The 19,166-nt window shown below is 43.6% G+C and overlaps 1 protein-coding gene across 3 annotated transcripts in view; it reads left to right on the top strand.

Moving 5' to 3' along the window:
- Positions 1-18,794, top strand: part of LOC100930193 (gastrula zinc finger protein XlCGF26.1) — a 39,032-nt gene extending 20,238 nt beyond the window's left edge. For 2 of the 3 annotated variants that reach the window (XM_031968184.1, XM_031968185.1), the window contains exons 2-5: positions 2,778-2,866; positions 4,062-4,188; positions 5,976-6,071; positions 10,323-14,164. In XM_031968184.1, the coding sequence (XP_031824044.1) occupies positions 2,816-2,866; positions 4,062-4,188; positions 5,976-6,071; positions 10,323-12,055 (2,007 nt within the window). In that variant the 5' untranslated portion in view covers positions 2,778-2,815 and the 3' untranslated portion in view covers positions 12,056-14,164. Of the gene's footprint in view, positions 1-361; positions 530-2,777; positions 2,867-4,061; positions 4,189-5,975; positions 6,072-10,322; positions 15,770-16,679 lie in introns of those variants that run through there. The other variant, XR_004234105.1, reaches the window with a different exon arrangement.
- Positions 18,795-19,166: the final 372 nt, after the last annotated feature.

Below are 19,166 nucleotides of genomic sequence, written 5' to 3' on the forward strand. Positions count from 1 at the left end.
CCCGCCGAAATCGAACCTGAGGTTCGCGGGGACATTGTGCGGGGAGCCACATCTGTTACAGAAGGGCCAGAGAAAGCGGTCATCGTGGAGGAGAGACCTAAGGGACGCTAGAACGGGGTTAGTACCCGGTGAATTCAAAAACCAGGAAAAGAACGGAAGCTACACAAACCTTCATTCAGTGCACAAACGCAAAGCTATCAGGGCGGGGAGGGGGAGATATTAAAAAAAAAAAAGGGTCGCAATGCTTCCTGGGATCTGTAGTCTATGTCAACGATTCTCAAGCACGCGCACGACGGGGCCTTCCCCTTCCGCACTCTACTTCCCAGAAGGCTGTGCGGGCATCCGGTCTGCAGCACTCTAGGCTGTCTATCTTGCCGCCCAGTGAAATGTATCATGGGAATGCTTCTTCCGCTTCTCCGAATGCGCCTCTGATTCGCTGACCCGGAGAGGGTAAAGGAGCAAGAGCGTCAGCGTTGCATCGGATCCCCGCTCTCCGCTCCTCGCTTCCCGCTCCGTCGGAGGCACCGAGGTAAGCACGGGAGGGCAGCAAGACTGAGCCCTCGCGGTCCCCGCTCCTACTTCCCTGGCTCTCCCCTCCCCCTCCGTGAGCTACGCGGGACCAGCGCTCGCTGGGAGTGAGGGCGGGGCACCGTGCACGTGCTTCCTCCACCCCGCCCCCTAGCCACCATGTTAGTGGTGCCAGCGGTGCAGTCGGCGGTCCTACTCTGGAACGACTCCTGGCTCAGCTGTGCGAGTCCCGGGAAGAATAAGGGCGGGAGGACGTCATTCACGACAGTACGCACGCGCCTTGCTGCCTTCTGCTGACATAGAGGGAAGGTGGCTCGGCATCAGGGCTGGCAGTGCGGCAATGCGCATGCGCAGCTCCGCCTCCAGCTGCATGGGCTCTAGGTAGTGAGGCAGGCAAGCATCAGTCCTGACAGTGCGCACGCGCAGCTCCGCCTCCAGCTGCATGGGGCCTAGGTAGGGCAGGCAAGCATCAGTGCTGCCATTGCGCACGCGCGAGGCCGCTGCCGAGCCCCCACTCCTGGGGACCCAGTCTGTGGTTCTGTGTCCTTGTGCACGCGGCGGGTGGGTGTTACCTCCTGAGTGTGCCACGGTGCAAGCGCTTGTTGGGTACCTGTAAGGTGTGTGTATGTGCAGCTCCCCAAACTCCCCCTCAGCCTCCCCTTCCCCCACGCTGCCTCTTCTCCTTGCCCCCGGCCCCTCCTGCACGGGGCGTCCCCTCCTTGCTCCTTTGCCAGTTTTGTCTCCTACCTCGCCCCCCAATCCTTCTCCGGTCCTTCCTGCATCCTCTGGGCAGCCTCAGGAACCCTTTCCTGGCCGGGCCCGGCCCCGCTTTCCTCCCTCCCAGAAGCATTGATGGAGACTCTTCTAGGGTCATAGCTGGGCTTGGTGAAAAGAGGGACCACCCCGTGGTGGCAGAGAGGAAGGGCCCCAGGGCGAGAGTTTCACCTTTCTTGTGGATGGGGGGCCAGAGCCATGGTCCAGGCCCCCACTGGGTCTTTGATGAGTTTCCACCCCCCTCCCCCAACCCGCGCGCCCTGGGCACCTGTGGGGAGGTCTGAGCCCAGGCTCGGGCGGCCTGACTCCCTTCCCGGGCTTTCTGTGTGGTTCCCCCAGGGGGGGTCGGTGCCAGCCCCGGGGCAGCCCTCCCGGTTTGGCCGCCAAGGCCCTGGTTTGGAGACTTGCCCGGCCAGGCCCGGCGGTCGCTGGCCCCGGGGCTTGCCGATGTGAAGGAAGGGGTCCCTCGGGCAGCCGTGGGGGGGGGGAGGGCCAGGGCTCGGGAGGCGGCAGACCCTCCCCCCGGGGCTGATCTTCTTGGGCCCCTGGTTTTAGCCTTGGGCCCGGGCCGGGGCTCCAGGCCGTGGGGGTCTCGGGGAAACCATGGGTGGTTGTTTCAGGGGAACCCAGGGCCGGGGCAAAGTGGGCCGGGGAGGGGAAAAAGGCTCCTTCAGCATCAAGGTCGGGCCAGCCCTTTGCGGCAACGGCGGCCCTGGGGAGCGCCGGGGCCCCTGCGCTTCCAGCCTGGGCCGGGACCGGGTCTCCAGGCCCGAGGGGGCCCCGTCTGGGAGAACATTCCATGAGGTGATGTGTTTCGCAGCCGGGAATCCCAGGAAGTCACAGGCAAAGTGGTGCCAACAGTGGCTCCAGACTTTCGTTTGTTAGAAAAGAAAAAAATAAAAGTTTTGAAAAACTTACAATTTCCTGCAATGTATAAAACACCAACGATCTTAAACTTGGGTCTCCTTTGGCGGCAACTGTGTCTGTGTCTCTCTGTGTGTGCAGCAGTTTTCCCTGTCCCCCTCCCCCCCCCCCCTTCCTCCTGGCCGGGATTGCTTCCTTCCTGCCTCGGTGTCTCCGCAGCCTGCACAGACCCCAGCGGGTGCCCCCAGCCCTGCCACATCCTTCCCCTTTCCCCCCAAGGCCCTTGGCTCTCCCCTGCCCTTAGTGAGTCACCTCCTCAGCAGGACGGCACCATCGGGGCTCCTGCTTCCTCCCCCCGCCAGGGTCTCCCCGGTGCCGGCTCCAGGGGCCTGGTTCCCATCCTCCTCCTCCCCCTCCGCCAGGCTCCCTGCCCAGGCCAGAAAGCCCCGGGGCGGGGCTAGGCCAGGTGAGGCCCCCAGACCTTCAGCAGACCCTCCCTTCTGTGAGAGGGCTCCCCCACTCTCGAGCTCCCAGAGGGGTTGGGGGGGGATACTTGTCCAGGAGCTCCCGGCAGAGCCGGTCGGGGCCCTCACAGCTTCTTTCTCCTCCAGCTCAGCCCCGTAAAGACCCTGCTCTTCCCCAGCAGCAGATGGAGGCCAAGGAGGGCCCGACTTCTGGCTTCCTCATGGCCCCCTTTCAGGTGAGTCCCAGCTTCTCCCGCCCCCTTCTCTCCTCCCCCTCGGTTTAGCAAACAGCATTCAGGGCTTCCTACCTGCCGGGCAGCAGGGACAGAAAGGCCGAGTAAAGGTGGGCCTGGGCCAAGGGCCTTCCTCTCTCAGGACGTGGATACACAGGGAGGAGGTGATCAATCAGTGTAAGAAAGGGGCAGAAGGAGAGACAGGAGAGGTGAGAGGAGGAGGTGAAGCAGCTGGGTTCGGGGAGCAGCCACCACATCCTAACCACTCTCCAGACCATGTGCTACTTCTAGAGGGAAAATGTACAAATGTTTGTGGCCCTTTTTGTGTGGCAAAGAACTGGAAACTGAGTGGCTGCCCCTCGGCGGGGAATGGCTGAGTAAGTCATGGTATAGGAGGCTTGTGGAATGTTATTGTCCTGTAAGAAATGACCAGCAGGAGGATTTCGGAGAAGCCTGAAGAGACTGACAGGAACTGGTGCTGACTTGAGTTAGTAGTACCAGGAGATGATTATATATGGCAACAGCAAGACTTTCCAGTGATCATTTCTGACGGACACGGCTCTTCAACAGTGAGATGACTGAGGCCAGTTCCAATGGTCTTGTGATGGAGAGAACTTCTGCACCCAGAGAGGACTGTGGGAACTGAGGGTGAATCACAGCATAGCATTTGGACCTTTTTTTGTTGGTGTTTGTTTTTCTTTTGATCTCATTTTTCTTACACAAAATTACAAATATGGAAATAACTTTACAAGTCGTGCACCTGTGTAACCTACTTGGAACCGCTTGGTTTCTTGGGGAAGATGGAAGGAAGGAAGGCAGGAAAATTTGGAATACAAAGTTTTACAAAACACATCTTGAAAAGTATCCTTACTTATATTTTGAAAAGTAAAATACTATTAAAAGTCGAAAGAAAAAAAAAAGAGAGAGAAATCAATGGGTATAACTAAGGGGGCGTCCATATTTGGACTGTGATTGCCAGTGTTGGTTTTGTGCTCAGGGGTCAGAGGCTGGCTCCTTCTCCTGGGAGGTTTGGGGCGTCAGGAGGAAAGGGCCCAGGGCTCCGGGGATTCTTGGAGAGGATTGTCAGGGGGACCACGGGGATCCCGGTGTGTGCAGGCTCCCAAGGCCCCCACAAGTAGGAGAGCAGGACACCAAGGCAGGCTTGGTCTGTGGCTCAGCAGGACTGTGTCTGATTCAGGAGCCGGTGACCTTCCGTGACGTGGCCGTGGACTTCACCTGGGAGGAGTGGAGGGTCCTGGAGCCAGCCCAGAGGGCCCTGCACAGGGACGTGATGCTTGAGAACTTCCAGAACCTGGTCTCTGTGGGTAAGCACGGCTGTCCCCGTGGGGAGGGCAGAGCTGAGTGGGCCAGAGAGCTTGCCGGCTGCCTGTCCTGGTGCAAGCCCCGCCCCCTTGTGCCTGAGAGGGAGGGGGCCCCTGGGGAGACTGTCCCTCTGGGCCTCTCTTCAGAGCCAAAGCCCCCTTCCCTGCCCCCACGTGGGATCCCCCTGCCCTTCTGGGCTTTTCCCACACATTTGAGTCTGCCTTCCCTGGGTTCAGGGGTGACCTCCCTGGGGTTCCTTGTACATACAGCACCTTCTGACTCCTGTCTGCAACTTGTGCACCTAGAAGTGTCCCCCCTACATGGGGAGCCCAGTGGTCCCCCTACCCGGTTGCTCCCCATCCCCCAAAGGTCCTGTTTCCTATTCTTTATCCTGGTTCTCTTCTCTGTCTCTGAGGTTAGCTCAGTGAGGCCTGTTTTGTGTCCTGCCCAGTGTCTCTTCCACAGCCTGACCCGTAGTGATGGAGAGCCAGGGACCAGCCTTCCTCCCTTAGCACAGAATGGAGCTGCTGACCTGGTTGTCCTTCCAAGCCTAACTCAGACCTTGGCCGGTCCTCAGACAGATGTGGGATTTGGAAGTTCCCCCAGTGCTTCCGGGAGAAGTCTCTGAGGCCCCCCTGTCCTTTGTGGCTCTTGCCATTGTTCCCCCTGAAGTGGGGGGTCCAGGGTGCCCTTGGGCACCTCCTGCCCGGCTTCTCCGCTGCCCCTTGCCAGGTCCTCTTCTCCCCTGTTCCTGTTCTTTGGGAATCCTCCTTCTTTATGTTATGGGGCCTGCTTGGGACAGTAGGAAGACCTTAAGGTCCTCCTGGGGGTCGAGCCTTGGCTGAGAACCGGGCCCCCGAGGAAAGGCCCGGAGCCTTCCTGCTCTCAGGGAGTCCCGGTCACACAGGAGGGACAAGGTGCAAACTGCTTAGGGACAAAAAAGACATGGCAGAGAGAACTGGGGATAATCCAGAGGAAAGGCCCCGGACTTAAGGGGGAGGGTGACTGGCTTTGGCAGGAGGTGGGATTTTAGCAGGGAAGGAAGCCACGAGACACTGAGGGAGCCAAGAAGTCCGGGGGTGAGGGAGAGCCCCTGAAAGGCTGTGTCTATGGGCAAATGGGGGAGAGCCCCTGAAAGGGCCGTGTCTGATGGGCAGATGGGGCATCTTGTTCTGGGAAGCACACGGAGGTCGGTGTCCAAAGCTCCCCCAATGGGCTTGTTCCTATTTTTCACCTTCTCTTCAATCCCTGAGGACCTTGTGTGCCCTGCTCTCCACCCCACTGGTGCAGTTGTGACTGGATGCTGGAGTCAGGGCACAGCCAGGGGGAGCTGGTTCTTCGAGAGGCTTTGCAGCTTCCTCCAGGCAGCCTGGCCTGCCCACTCTCCACATCTGCCCTCAGTGGAGCTCAGCCCCGAGTCCAGGTGGAGGCCGGAGTCTGAGCATGGTGAGGGCTTCTGGGTCTCCTCCTTGAGGGCAGCACTGTTGTGGTTGTCTCAGAGCCTTGACAACTTGTGAGTCTTCTGTGAGGATCTGGGATTAATCTGAGCAGAAAGTCCCAGTGGGGAAGGAATTGCTTTTCCTAGATTGAAGATGCCCTTGGATGAAGAGCTTGCCTCCCAGTGAGCGTGTCTGGGACAGACAGCACAGGTCGGAGGGAAAGTGGACCTAGGGTCGGGGCCCCTGCTGCCTGGGGAGACAGAGCTGAGAGCTTCAGAGCCCTCTGGGCATCCTCCCCACCTGCTTGTCCCTGAGTAATTAAGTTCCGGATGTTCTGTCCCTGTGTGCAGGGATTCCTGTTTCCAGACTGGATGTGATCTCCCTGTTGGAGAAGCAAGAAGGAGCCTGGAGTCCCGAGAGCAGAGACTCCAGTGGGTCTCATCAAGGTGGGTGAACAGCAGGCAGATGCTGGGAGTCGGCCCCCTCTGTCTCGTTCTCTGCCTGTCCAATATGGCAATGCCATCCTTGGATCCAAGGCAGGGAAGCTTGGCTGCTTGTGTTTGTTTTGTGGTAGCCCGCTGGTCATAGTTCTCCTGTATTTGCTTTTATACTTTTGTTAGTTTTGTGCATTTGATATTCTATTTCAGAGAAACTGTCATTTGCCTTTTTTAGAAATTTGAAGAGGTAAAAGACTTTTCCCAATGCTTCTTCTAATTTGGGTTTCTTTTAAAATTTCTTTTTCTTTCTTTTTATCTCTTTTTTTATTAATTTGGCCATTTACATTAATAATTTTGCTAAAATATTGAACTTGTCTTTCATTCCACTTATAGTCACATAATTCCACTTAGTCATTGTGTAGACTCTTTTCAATATGTTGCTATAGTTCCTTTGCTAATATTGAACATTTTTGTGTCAGTATTCAATAGGGACATTAGTCCATAATATGCTTTTTGTCTGCTTGGATATCAAAAGCATATTTCAATCATAGACCTGTATTCCTTCCTTATAGAATGGAACCAGTTACTTTTGAATATTGAATAGAGCTCACTTGTAGAATTATCTGGCCCAGAGTTTTTCATCTGGAAGTTCAGTTATGAGTCGTTCCATTTATTTTTCTGAGAATGAGTTATTGAAATTCTTTTTTGTCTATCAAAGTCTTCATTTTTTTTGTTGACTATGATCTGTCTAATGGATGTCATCCATTTTTTTGGCATGTAATTATCAAAACAATGTTGTTCAGTCATCAGTTGTCTCTGACTCCTTTCGACTCCAGGCACTACCACGATATTCTATGCTCCCCTGTCTCACAGTCTTTCCACGTTTATCCTGTTGTTTCCATGGCATGATCTAATGATCTCATCCTCTGCCATTCCCTTCTCTTTCTGCCTTGAATCTTTGTCAACATCAGCACTTTCTCATCATGTGGCCAAAGTATTTCAGCTTCAGGATTTGATCTTCCAATGAATTGCTTATTGATTCTAATTAATTACTGCCTTTCCTTTTTTAAAAAAAAATATTGTAAATTTTCCCTTTTTGATTTCATTAATGATTTATTTTCTTCCTTGTATCTACCTACTTAGTTCCTTTTTGTCTCCCTCATCTTTCTTCTCTTATGAACATGAAAACATAGGAGCTCTCCATCTAAGCCCTCTGTATCCTATATAACTCCCTCATGACACTTGAGGACATTAAAGTTCTAAATAGCTATGGGAATCTTTTCTTTCTAGTAGAATATAAGCATTTTGATATCTAGTCCCTTACTTTAGGTCAGATGCATTTACCATTTTGGTTTCTCTCATCTCCTGTGTTTGCATTTCATAATATCAGTTCATTTCTTATCTTTTCATCAGAAATACTTAAAAAACCTCTTTCATTTTCCTCCTGTTGGATTTTATTGAATTTTGCAAGGTAACAATTTAGTTTTACTTGTAAGCCAATATCTTTTGGTTTTTGGAATCTTGTATCCCAAAATTTCCTCCTCATTATAGTGGTAGCTACTACTACTTGTGTAGTACTTGTGTGAACTCTTACTTCGGGCTACTTAGTGGTATTTTTTTCTTTGACAGAGCTCTGGGCTATGTTCCTTGGTCTTTTCATTTTGCAGTTTCTGGATTTTTTCAGCTTTCATTTTTACTTCCGGGCAGTTATCATTTTTAATTTCTTAAAATATATTATCTGTTTTCTGTTTTGTGTTTTGTTTTGTTTTTTTTATCACTGCTTTTAGAGAGCCTAATTAATGATTTCTTTATTATTTCTTCAGGAATACCTTTGGAACAGTTCAAGCTACTAAATGTTAAACTTCACTTGGATGTTCAGTACACTCTGTTTATGATTTTAATTTTTTTTCCCAATTCTAACCCTAGCCCTATTTAATTTTCATTATTATATTTCCTCCTTTAATTTCTTCCATTAGAAAAATTTTAATAGAAAAATATACCAGTTCTCCATAATTGAGATAAATGTCTCATTTTAGCTGTGTCAGAGAATTCTAGAAGTTAATAGTTGCATGAACTTTCATGAACATCTAATCCATTCCATAACTGATGGCTGTCAAATAACGGTAGCTTATTCTCCAAAGGCTCCAGTGAGAAGAAAATCATTGCTTCCAGAGGCAGCCCATTCCACTTTTCTGAAGCTCAAATGATTAAGAAGTTTCCCCTTCCATCAAGTCTAAGTTTCCCTCTTTGCAACTTGTACCCACTGCTGCTCATTCTTACCTTTTGGCCTGTCCCTCATCAGTTCTCTCTGAGCGGCAGCATGGTGGGTAGAGAATTCTTTCAGGACTCTGACTCATGCTGTTTGGGTGCCTTAGAACAAATGGATTAACCTCTCTGAGCACCAGGTGTCTCGGGGTCAGTGGAGGAAATTTTTCACCAGATTTAAATCCTAAGTCCATCCTATAAAAGATATTTCCCAGCTAAAGGTCCTTTGTTCCTTTTATGGGATCTGAGACTGTCTGCCTTAGTGGAATGTGGCACACAGCCCTGCAGGTACAGTCTTATCAGGGAAGTTCATTAACTTTTGTCTCCTACTCTCTAGGCCTTCCTAAGGATAGCTTCAGAGTGCCTTTACAGTCCAGATAGGCCTCTATATTCTTTCTTTTACTTCAGTTTCATTTCCTAAAATCCTTTTATCTTTTAAAGATGACATGTTCTTTAGGTCCCCATAAACAGTCACACTCTTTTGTAGTTGTAGAATGAATTTTTATACCAAAATAAAGGACTTGATATTTATTTGTAATGTCCAGGCTAGCTTTCTGGAGGTCCTCCCAAAGAGCCTTGGTCTCAGCAGGAAACACACCATGAGGAATGGTCAGGAATAACATCTAGATTCTATATTCAAGCCCAGTCTTGATCTTAGTGCAGGAGGCAGGAGAGCCACCACAGAGCTGGTCAAAGATAAAATGTCTTATTTCCAGTCCTTCTTAGCCTTTATATACCTTATTATAATTACATCATTACAGCATACTGAGTATGTGAACTAGAGAAGCATTACATCACCATACCAAGTACTAAATATATATGGGAACTAGAGAACCATGATCTCATCAATTCCACTGAGTTAACACCTTGTTGTAAGTATCCTTGTTTCAAGTATTCTTCTCTAAAGTTCCTGCTCTCTACAATTATCTCTTATTTTTCTTATGAATTTCATCATATTGATTTAGTCTGTTGAGATCCCTTTGAAGCTCAATTCTCACACATATTGTTAGCCACTTTTTCAAAGTTTATCATTTCTACATTTCATTGTATTACCATATGTGCCTTTATTGAATTCATCTATTAAAATAGATCATTTGATCCTTCAAAAATCATTCCTTTTTATTTTGCCAGAGCAGACATTTTTGGTAATAGGTCTGGTTTTTCTTGCCTTCTAAAGGATTAGGAAACAGAATTAGAAAATTCAGAGCTGAAAATTGAATGTTACTTTTTTTTTTTTTTTAACTGAATTTTTAAAAAAGGAAAAATTGAAAGAAAAATACGCTTGTCTATTTCATTAACAAATAAAGTCAATCTCTTAACATTTAGTTTATGATATTTATGTTTTGTCAGTTTTTCTTTTCCTAATAAGTCAAATTGCTCTTATTTAGTATGATGTGCCTTTCTTCTTGGCTGTTTTAAAAAATTGTCAATTAATTCTTGTAGACTGACAAAAATGGATCTGTGTAAATTTGTAATTGTAAGTTGGCAGTCAATTAATTCTATGTTTAACCTGTCATTTTTTCTTCAAGATTTTTGGTAAGTTAAAATGTATAAGCATATGTATATATGTTTTTCCTGAAATATAACAGTTTGATTCTTTTTATTTTCCCAATTTGGGGAAAGCTTTGTAATTCTTAAGATTTCTCCAGTTGCTTATAGTCTTGTAAATCTGTCACTTTTATCTATATAGATTCAAAGTTGAGTATATTTTCATTTGAGTGATTTTTCTCTGCTAATTTAGAAGATAATTTAGCTTTCCATTTAATGTTGTTTTTATTGACATATATAATTATTTGAATGCACTAGAATGTAACTCACTTAGTTCTAGGCAGCTAAGGGCTCTTTTGCTTTCTTTTTAATCTGTCTTTAGCTTCAATCCAAACAGTCCTTTTTCTGTCTGGTTCAAAGTGAACATCATTATCTTTATTGGCAGAGACATAAACTAGAACTCAGTACAGAATCAGTGACTAGTAATTTTTTTAAAAAATTTTTCAGATTCCCTTAGCAACGAAATCAAATTTGAAACAAGGAGCTCAAGTCTGATGCAGAACATTTCTTTAGAAGCATCATCCAGAAAGATACTTCCAATGGGCACAGCCTGGCACTGCAAGATAGAGAAATCTGGAGAATATGATATTGATTTAGAAAAACCAAAAGACATCTTGGAGAGACGATTCAGACAAATAACAGTCACTCCTAGAACAACTCTTAATAAAGGAAGTGGAGCTCAGAGTAATCTATTTGGGAGAAGATTTAGCTTTGGACCAGTCTTTTCACTGTGGAGAGGAACAATGGGGAATCATCTCTATAATTATAAGACACTCGGAAGAGGCATCAAACATTTTCCTGGTCTGATTACTTATAATCCATCCTTCTTAGGGAAGAATTTTTCTATGTATACCAAATGTAAGAAGCCCTTTAGGTACCACTCAGATCTCATTAAATTTCATAGAATACATGCTGGAGAGAAACAGTGTAAACAGAAGACAGGTGGCAAAGCCATTGGCAGAAGGTCAGATCTGATTGACTGTCAGAGCAGAGACACATATGAGTGTAAGCAATATGAGAAAGCCTTCAGTTATAGAGGAAGTTTGACTAAATCTAAAAGAATTCATATTAGAGAGAAACTTTTTGAATGTGATGAATTTGAAAAAATCTTCAGTGAAAATGACTATATTGTGCATCAAGAAATTGAGAGTAGAGAGAAACCCTTTGAATGTAACAAATGTGGGAAAATCTTCAGTAAGAAGGGAAACTTTAATAAACATCAGAGAATTCATACTGGAGAGAAGCCATTTGAATGTAATGAATGTGGAAAGGCTTTCAGTGAGAAAGGAAACCTCAATGTGCATCAAAGAATTCATACTGGAGAGAAACCTTTTGAGTGTAATGAATGTGGAAAAGCTTTTAGTCGAAAGGAAAATCTTATTCCCCATCAGAGAATTCATACTGGAGAGAAACCCTTTACGTGTAACGAATGTGGGAAAGCTTTCATTGGCAGGGCAACCTTTAGTGCACATCAGAGAAGTCATACTGGAGAGAGACCCTTTCCGTGTAATGAATGTGGGAAAGCTTTCAGTACAAGGGGAAGCTACAAAAGACATGAAAGAATTCATACTGGAGAGAAACCCTTTCCATGTAATGAATGTGGGGAAGCTTTCAATACGAGTGGCAACCTCAATAGACACCAAAGAACGCATACTGGAGAGAGACCCTTTGCATGTAATCAGTGTGGGAAAGCCTTTGGTGTGAGGGGAAACCTCATTGCACATATGATGACTCATACTGGACTGAAACCCTTTGAATGTAGTAAATGTGGAAAAGACTTTAGCAGGAGGGAAGGACTTATGAATCATCAGAGAACTCATACTGGAGAGAAGCCTTTTGAATGTAATGAATGTGGGAAAGCTTTTAGAGAAAAGGGAAATCTTATTACCCATCAGAGGATTCATACTGGAGAGAAACCCTTTAACTGTAATAAATGTGGAAAAGCCTTTACTGCTGGGGGAAACCTCAGTACACATCAAAGGGTTCATACAGGAGAGAAACCATTTTCATGTAATGAATGTGGGAAAGCCTTTAGCCAAAAGGCCAAACTTATTACTCATCAGAGTACTCATACTGGAAAGAGACCCTTTTCATGTAATGAATGTGGGAAAACATTTAACAGAAAGGAATGTCTCATTAGTCATCAGAAAATTCACTGGAGAGAAACCATTTCAATGTAATGAATGAGGGAAAGCCTTTGGCCAGAAGGAATATCTTATTGAACATCTGAGAATTCATGTTAGAGAGAAACCATCTGAATGTAACAAATGTAGAAAAGTATTTAGTTAGAGGAGAAACATTATACATCAGAAAAAAACACAATGTATTAAAGATCCTTTGCTTTTAATGGATGTGGGAAAACTTTCAGCAACATGAGAAAGCTAAAAATGCAGCAGAGAATACATACTGGGGAGAAACCATTTGAGTGCAGTGAATGTGGGAAAGCCTGTATGTAACTAGAGTGTATACTTTATCATCAGAGAACTCATACTACAGAGACCCTTTTCATATAGTGATTATGGGAAAACTTTCCTTTGGAGGCCAAGTATTATTTATCAGAGGAGTCATACTGGAGAAAAACCCATATAATGCATGAATGCGGGAAAAGTCTTTAGCATTTAGATTTAAAAACCATCAGAGAACTCTTGAGTATTCATCCTGGAGAAGAAGCTTTTGTTGTGAATCTAGGAATGCCTCTGGCTGAAAGACAAATCTTATTACACATCGAAAACTCATATAGGAAAGAAATCCTTTGATTATAATGGATGGAAAAGGGTTCATCAAAACATACTGGATAAAATGGAATACAACGAATAAATCAAGCATTTATCAAGTGCTTACAGTAATATCAGACAATGTGCTAAATACTGGGGATACAAAGGTAAAAGAGAACTAGTCCTTTCCCTCTTAAGAGTTTACATTCTAATGAGGAAGACAACCCTTGGATATATAAGTATATATGTGGCATGTGCTAAATTAATACAAGTTAGTTTAGGGAGGGCACTAATGACTAGGACATCAAGAATCCACATATAAGGTTGTACTTGAACTGACACTGAAGGAAACAGGAATTCTGGGGGATGGAAGGAAGGAGGGAACGACTTTGAGACATAGAGAAGAACCATCCTGAAAACTCAAAAACAAGAAATATAATTGCCCAATATGTTAGTCTTGCAAAGTTTGAGAAGGCAAGTGATATCTAAAGAGATTGGAAAGATAGGAAGGGATCAGATGTAAAAGGTTTAAATACCAAACTGAAGAATTTTTTTTGAAGTGTTTTATGAATCCCTCATTTTGTCTACAGCCCTGGGAGGTAGGTTTTGTAGATGAGGAAGCAAAGACAGTCTGAGGTTATGTGTCTTCTAGTGAAACTAGACTTGAAATTCAGGTTACCCTGACTTTACTTTCAGTGCTCTAACCACTGTACACTTGCTTGAGTCATTAAGGAGCTACTGTAGTGTGAGAAAGGTTTGGGTGAGAGGAAAAGTGCTTTCATGATCAAACTGGGTAACTTTTAAGGCTGTGAAGAGAAAGCATTGTCATGGAGAGAGAATACAGGGAAATACGCTATGAAGTTATTGCAGTACAGGTGCAGGATGAGGAAGAAATGCATTAGGATTTATCATTTGCATTGTCAAATGCGTACCTAATGCATTTTAGGATGGTGGCTTTGTGAGTGAAGAGAAGGGGATGTTTCTGAGGACATTGCAAAGATAAAAATGGCAGCTTGACGATAGATTTCATTTGTGGGTTGAGTATGAATGCAGAGCAAAGGAAAACACCAAGTTTTTGAACCTGGGTGAGTAGGAGAATGGCAATATCCTAATCACTTATAGAATTATTAGGGAGAAATTAGGATTTGGGGGCATGTAATAAAACATTTTGGATGTGTTTGAGATGCCTGTAGGACATTCATTTAGAAATGTCCATTACCTGGATCAGGAAATAAGGTGGAACTAAGGAGAAAGAGTGAGCAGGACCTATAGGTTGCAGATTTATCTGAATACAAATGACATTTGAATCAATGAGAGGTGTTGAGATCACTAAGTAATATAGTATTGAGAAAGAGAAAAGACCAGGATAGAGTTTTAGGTGCACATACATTTAATGATCATGACAGGGAAAATCATCAGCAAGGGAGACTGAGGAGAACTATATTCCAGGTAAGAAGAGAATCAGTGTTAGGAAAACACAGAGATGGTTAGCGTATTCAAGAGGAGATTGGTAGTAGTAGTATCAAATGCTTAAAAAAAAAAAAATCAAATAAGTTAAAAAGGGCATTGACCTTGCCAATTAAGCAATCACTGGGAGAGGAGAGCACATGAAGTCTCTGAGAAGGGAGAACTTTCTCCAAGTTGTTTTGTCAAGAATGAAAAGAACTCTGAGAATAGCAGAAGTGCCGATATCTTTGGGAAAGTGATGGTGCTTAGTGGGACTTTGCCATGTGTGTAGGCAAGAGGAAGGAGTGCATGTGGGAAAGTCATCAGTGATGAGAAAGCTTGTTAGAGAACTGATACTGGAGAAAAACTCCTTTGACTAGTACGTTAAAATAAATTATATTAAAATCAACAACATTTGATTATGGAATGATGAAACAAATTATGACATGTGGATATAATGCAATATCCTGTGCCGTAAGAATACAAAGAATTAAATATATAAAATATGAAAAAGAAGGAATAAGAAATAAGCTACAGGAACATAAATAGAAACAACAACAAAACAACCCAGTGCTGTATAATTATAATTATACAAGAGAATGAAAGAATGTACCTTCCTCCCCTAGCAGAAAAGGAGGAGACTGGATGATTAAACACATTGCATGGCTCTGGCCATCTTCCTGCCATGTTTCTTTGCCCCATCTTCACACTTTCCATTTTAGAGCCAGGAAATACAAATCCATCAGTATCCTTATAGTCTTCTGTATCTATCACTTTTTAAAACAAATCTTGCCTCCATAGCCACCATTCTTCATATGCATATTTGCATATTAGAATGACAGCTCCTTAAGGAAGGTATGGTATTGCTTTTTGTATTTTTACCCCTAATGCTTAACACAGTGCCTGGCAAGTAAGAAGCATTTAATAAATGGGTTTTTCATTTGTTCATTGCATGCATTATAAAACTTGCTAGATGTGGTGATGGCCTAAAAGTGCAGAAGGAGACATTTGTTTCCACTAATAACATGGAATTGCTTTTGCTTAGCTATGCCTATTCTGAGAAGGGCTTTTCTTGGCAGCAATAGGTATAAGAAGGACTGGATGAATTTTCATGCCAAAAAAATAAGTAATGCCAGGAAAGAGCAAAAGAACATTGAAAAAGGGATAGTGATATACATAGTAGTGATGGTATTAACCAACTAAATTTAATATATAAATTTTTTAAATCTATGTATAATAAACATCACTAGTTTCATATCTGATCTTTCTGTTTTTTGTATATTAAAATGTCAGTGTTTGTTATTAATGAGAAGTTTATAATTTAAAAAACTGAACTAATTTTCCCTCTTAAATGTTACACAGGACAGCTTTCTATGTTAGTTATAGAAAAGTTCTTATGAAATTAAATATCCAAAAAATATGTGAAATCAATTCTGTCATATTTTAAGTACCATTTTTTGTGTGTTTGTTTTACCAAGCACTGTGCTAAATGTTAGAAATACAAGTACTAAGGATGAAATTCCCTATTAGAAATTGCATTCTAATATGGGAGACATTTATGTGTGTATATATATGTAACAGAATGCATGTAAAGTTGACTATACACATACAAAGTTATTAAATTTAACATGATGTGTGGAAGGTCATTAAATCATTCAGGGATGAGGAAAATCTTCCTGCAGAAGATGGTACCCAAGCTACATCCTAAAGGGAGAGACTGACTACTAAATAGAGGTAAGGAAGAAGAGCTTTCTAAGCATGAGGTGATGATCAATGAATAGCTATAGAGATAAAATATACAGTGTTGTGGTTGAAGAATAGGAAGAAGGCCAATTTGGCAAGATTTCAGAGTGGGAACAATGTCTAACAAGATTGGAAAGGTAGGATAAACCCAGGTTTTAAAAGCTAAAGGAAGAGATTGTATTCTGGAGGCAATAGAAAATCAGTGGATTTGTTTGAGTAGAGGAATGATAGAGTCAGATTTAGGAAAATCACTTGCTTTTGTAATTGGTGTGTAAAATGGGCTGGAGTGAGAGATTTGAAGTAGACAGCCATGTAGAAGACTTGCAGCCTAAGTGAGGGGATTAAAAGAGTTAAAAAATGGTAAGTTCAGTGTTAAGCATGTTGAGTCTAAGATGTTTGAAATGTCTGAACAGGCAACTGGTGATACAGTACTGAGGCTTGGAGGAGAGACAGTTGAACCTGGAAAAACACCTGCGTGGATATGATAGCTAATGGACCCATGGAGTCTCAAGAGGTTACTGAGAAAGACAGTACAGAGAAAACAAGAGAAGGCCTAGGATAGAACTTTGGTGAGCACCACAGTTAGAGGATAGAATGAGAGAGGAGACAGAAGTAATCAGAGAGGCAGGTGATGAACCAGGAGAGATTAGTGTAAGAAAAACCCTGAGTATCCAGGAAGAGAAAGTGGATAAGAATTTCCTTTGTTACAAAGAAGTTAAGAAGGGTGACGATTAAGAAAAGATTCAACAACTAAAATCATTGGTTACTTTGGAGAAAACAGTTTCAGTTGTTACAAAATTGAAGGCATTATAAGGAAAAAAAATCCATAACAACTTCAAAAATAACAAATTTCACTGGCCTTAATTGATTTCTTTCTTTGCTTTTTCCTTTTTTCTTTCAGAGTCACTAAACTGGAAGATCAGGAAAAAATATGGTGACCCATAAAAACATAAGAGTGGCAAAACAGCTGATGTTGCTCATGAAACTAAGCTAGACACTAGTTCAATTAAATAGATCCCAAAATGGGTTTAAGATCATTCCATAAGAGTCATTAGTGATGTAATATAATGTTTAAAAATTTGCAGTAGAAAAATTCTGGAAATTTTACTATTAGAATATTTTTGTGAGTGACTTAAATGAAAACAAATGAACTTTGGTTATCCAATTTTCAGATGACACAAATCTGGTAGGGAGAGTGACCATGGTTTTGTTGATAAGTGTCCAGAACAGCAGGATAAATTTCAAAGAATCAAATAAGATTAACAGTTAGGTCTTACATTTGGATCTTAAACAAATTTTCAAAAATCCAAGATGAGGTTTAGGGGGAGCATCAAAGTTTGGTCCAACAACAATTGGAACCAGATTTATGATGTTTTGTTACTTTAAATCTCTATATGAGACAGTAGCTTAATATATCAACAACAACAATGCACAAAAATATCTTATGACCTTGTTGTGGTGCTTTAAGAGAGTTTCCAGAAATGGGCAAGTTTCATTATCCTCTGCCCTACCTTAACCATATATGAAGTCGTGTTCAGTGCAGGACAACAGGAGGGTATTCCTGGGCCTTTTTTCTTAAGGAGGGCAGTCTAGTGTTTTTAGCCTGGAGAAAAGACCCTAGAGGGACTCCTAGCCATCTTTTAAGTATCTGAATGACTGTCATTTGAAGGAGGAATTAGAATGATCCTTCTTGACTCCCAAAAGTGGAATTAAAAATAATGGGTGTAAGCTCCCTAAGGGGAACTTTATATTTAAAAAAAAAAAAAAATCAGAAAAAGTTATTTCTTTTAAGGCCTTTTTTATATGGAGAAATTAATGGGGGGAAAGTGTTATTGTATAAATGAAGTGATTTGTATTATTTGAGAGTGTGGGACATTGCCCCTCTTGTGGAGAAACACTTTTAATCTAACTTCTATGCACAAAGAAACAGCTTTCAGGTGGAATCATGGATAAATGTAGAGAGAAAAATCATCTATGGTCTAGACCTGAGGAGTTGGATCTTGGTGCCAACAAAATGGAGTGAGGCCTTATTTATGTGCAAACAGTTAACAATAATGAAGAAGTAGATAATGCCTTTTTAATTATTAATTTTTTATTTATTAAAAACTAGAGAAATGTGAAGAATTATTATCTTAAGACACCAAAGAAATCAACCGACTTGCTGGAGATTTCAGAGCTAAAGTTTGGTCGACACCTTCCCCATTGTGCATATATGTATATTATGTGTACAGAGGAAAAACGAAACATCCTAGAAACATTTGTAGGTGGAGGTATGATAGAAAAATGACTCTGGGTTTGATGGGAGAAATTGGTAGTTTCTTTTGGTAGCCTTTTCCAATAAAAGGCGAATTCCCGAGGCTCTTATTTAAGTCATTGAATAAAACCTCCAAACGGAAGAAAGCAACAGCACAGCTGTGATGCTGAACAGATGCTGGATGGGAGTTATGGCCCTTCAAAGGAAGCAGCTGAGAAAAGCCAGCTGAGTGATTGGTGATGGATTGGAGAGAATGATGTCCTTGGCCCTGAGAAAGCCACCTTCCAGGTGACAGTCATGCATTTCATTACAAATGGTTGCCCTGGAAAGAAGCAGAAGTGTTACCAGGGCTGTGGTAACCCATGCCTGGGAGCTGGCCCAAAGAGTCAGGGGTTCTGGTTGGACAACACTGGTGTCCAGGCAACTGGCTGGTCTGGTCCCTGGGCCTCAGAGAAAACCAGTGTTTTGTTTGCTGATTCTCTGACTTAAAAAAGGACTGAAAAGGGAAAGGAAACCTTTCTAAACACTCTGTCAGAGGTGGCTCATCGAAAGAGTTTTGAAGACCGGGTTCCTGCAGAGAGATGTCCCCAGCAGAAGGTCCGGGAGATCAGAGATGGCTGGGCCCACTCTCCGACTGCAGGTGGTCCTCCAAGCATGTGCCCGTTCTTCACCGGAGCTATTGCATCTTCTGGTGGAAGAGGTGATCTGGATTTGTATCTGTATGTCACTGTTTATATAATAATAATACAAGGTGTGTATTTATTCTGTTGTGTCTGACTCCTTGTATCTCCATTTGAGGTTTTCTTGGTTAAGATGCCAGAGACAATAGCTCATTGTACAGATGAGGAAACGAGGCAAACAATCACGCAGGGCGTGTCTAAGACCTCATTTGAACTCAAGATGAATCTTCTTGACTAAAGGTTTGGGCTCTATCCCCCGAACCGGCTGCCATCCTTCCTCCTTACAAAAATGGTTCGGATTAATGTCCAAGTGTCATCATCCCGAGTGGTGAGTTGTGAGCGACAGGAAACCCATTTGCAAGAGGGGCTCGGCAGCTAGAATCGGGAGCAGGGAAGCGTGTTTCCCTCCAGCAGCTAAGGGCACCCCAAGAGTAGAACCAAGCTGTAGGAGGCG

This window comes from Sarcophilus harrisii, chromosome 4 (genome assembly GCF_902635505.1).
Source record: "Sarcophilus harrisii chromosome 4, mSarHar1.11, whole genome shotgun sequence".
Taxonomy (NCBI): domain Eukaryota; kingdom Metazoa; phylum Chordata; class Mammalia; order Dasyuromorphia; family Dasyuridae; genus Sarcophilus; species Sarcophilus harrisii.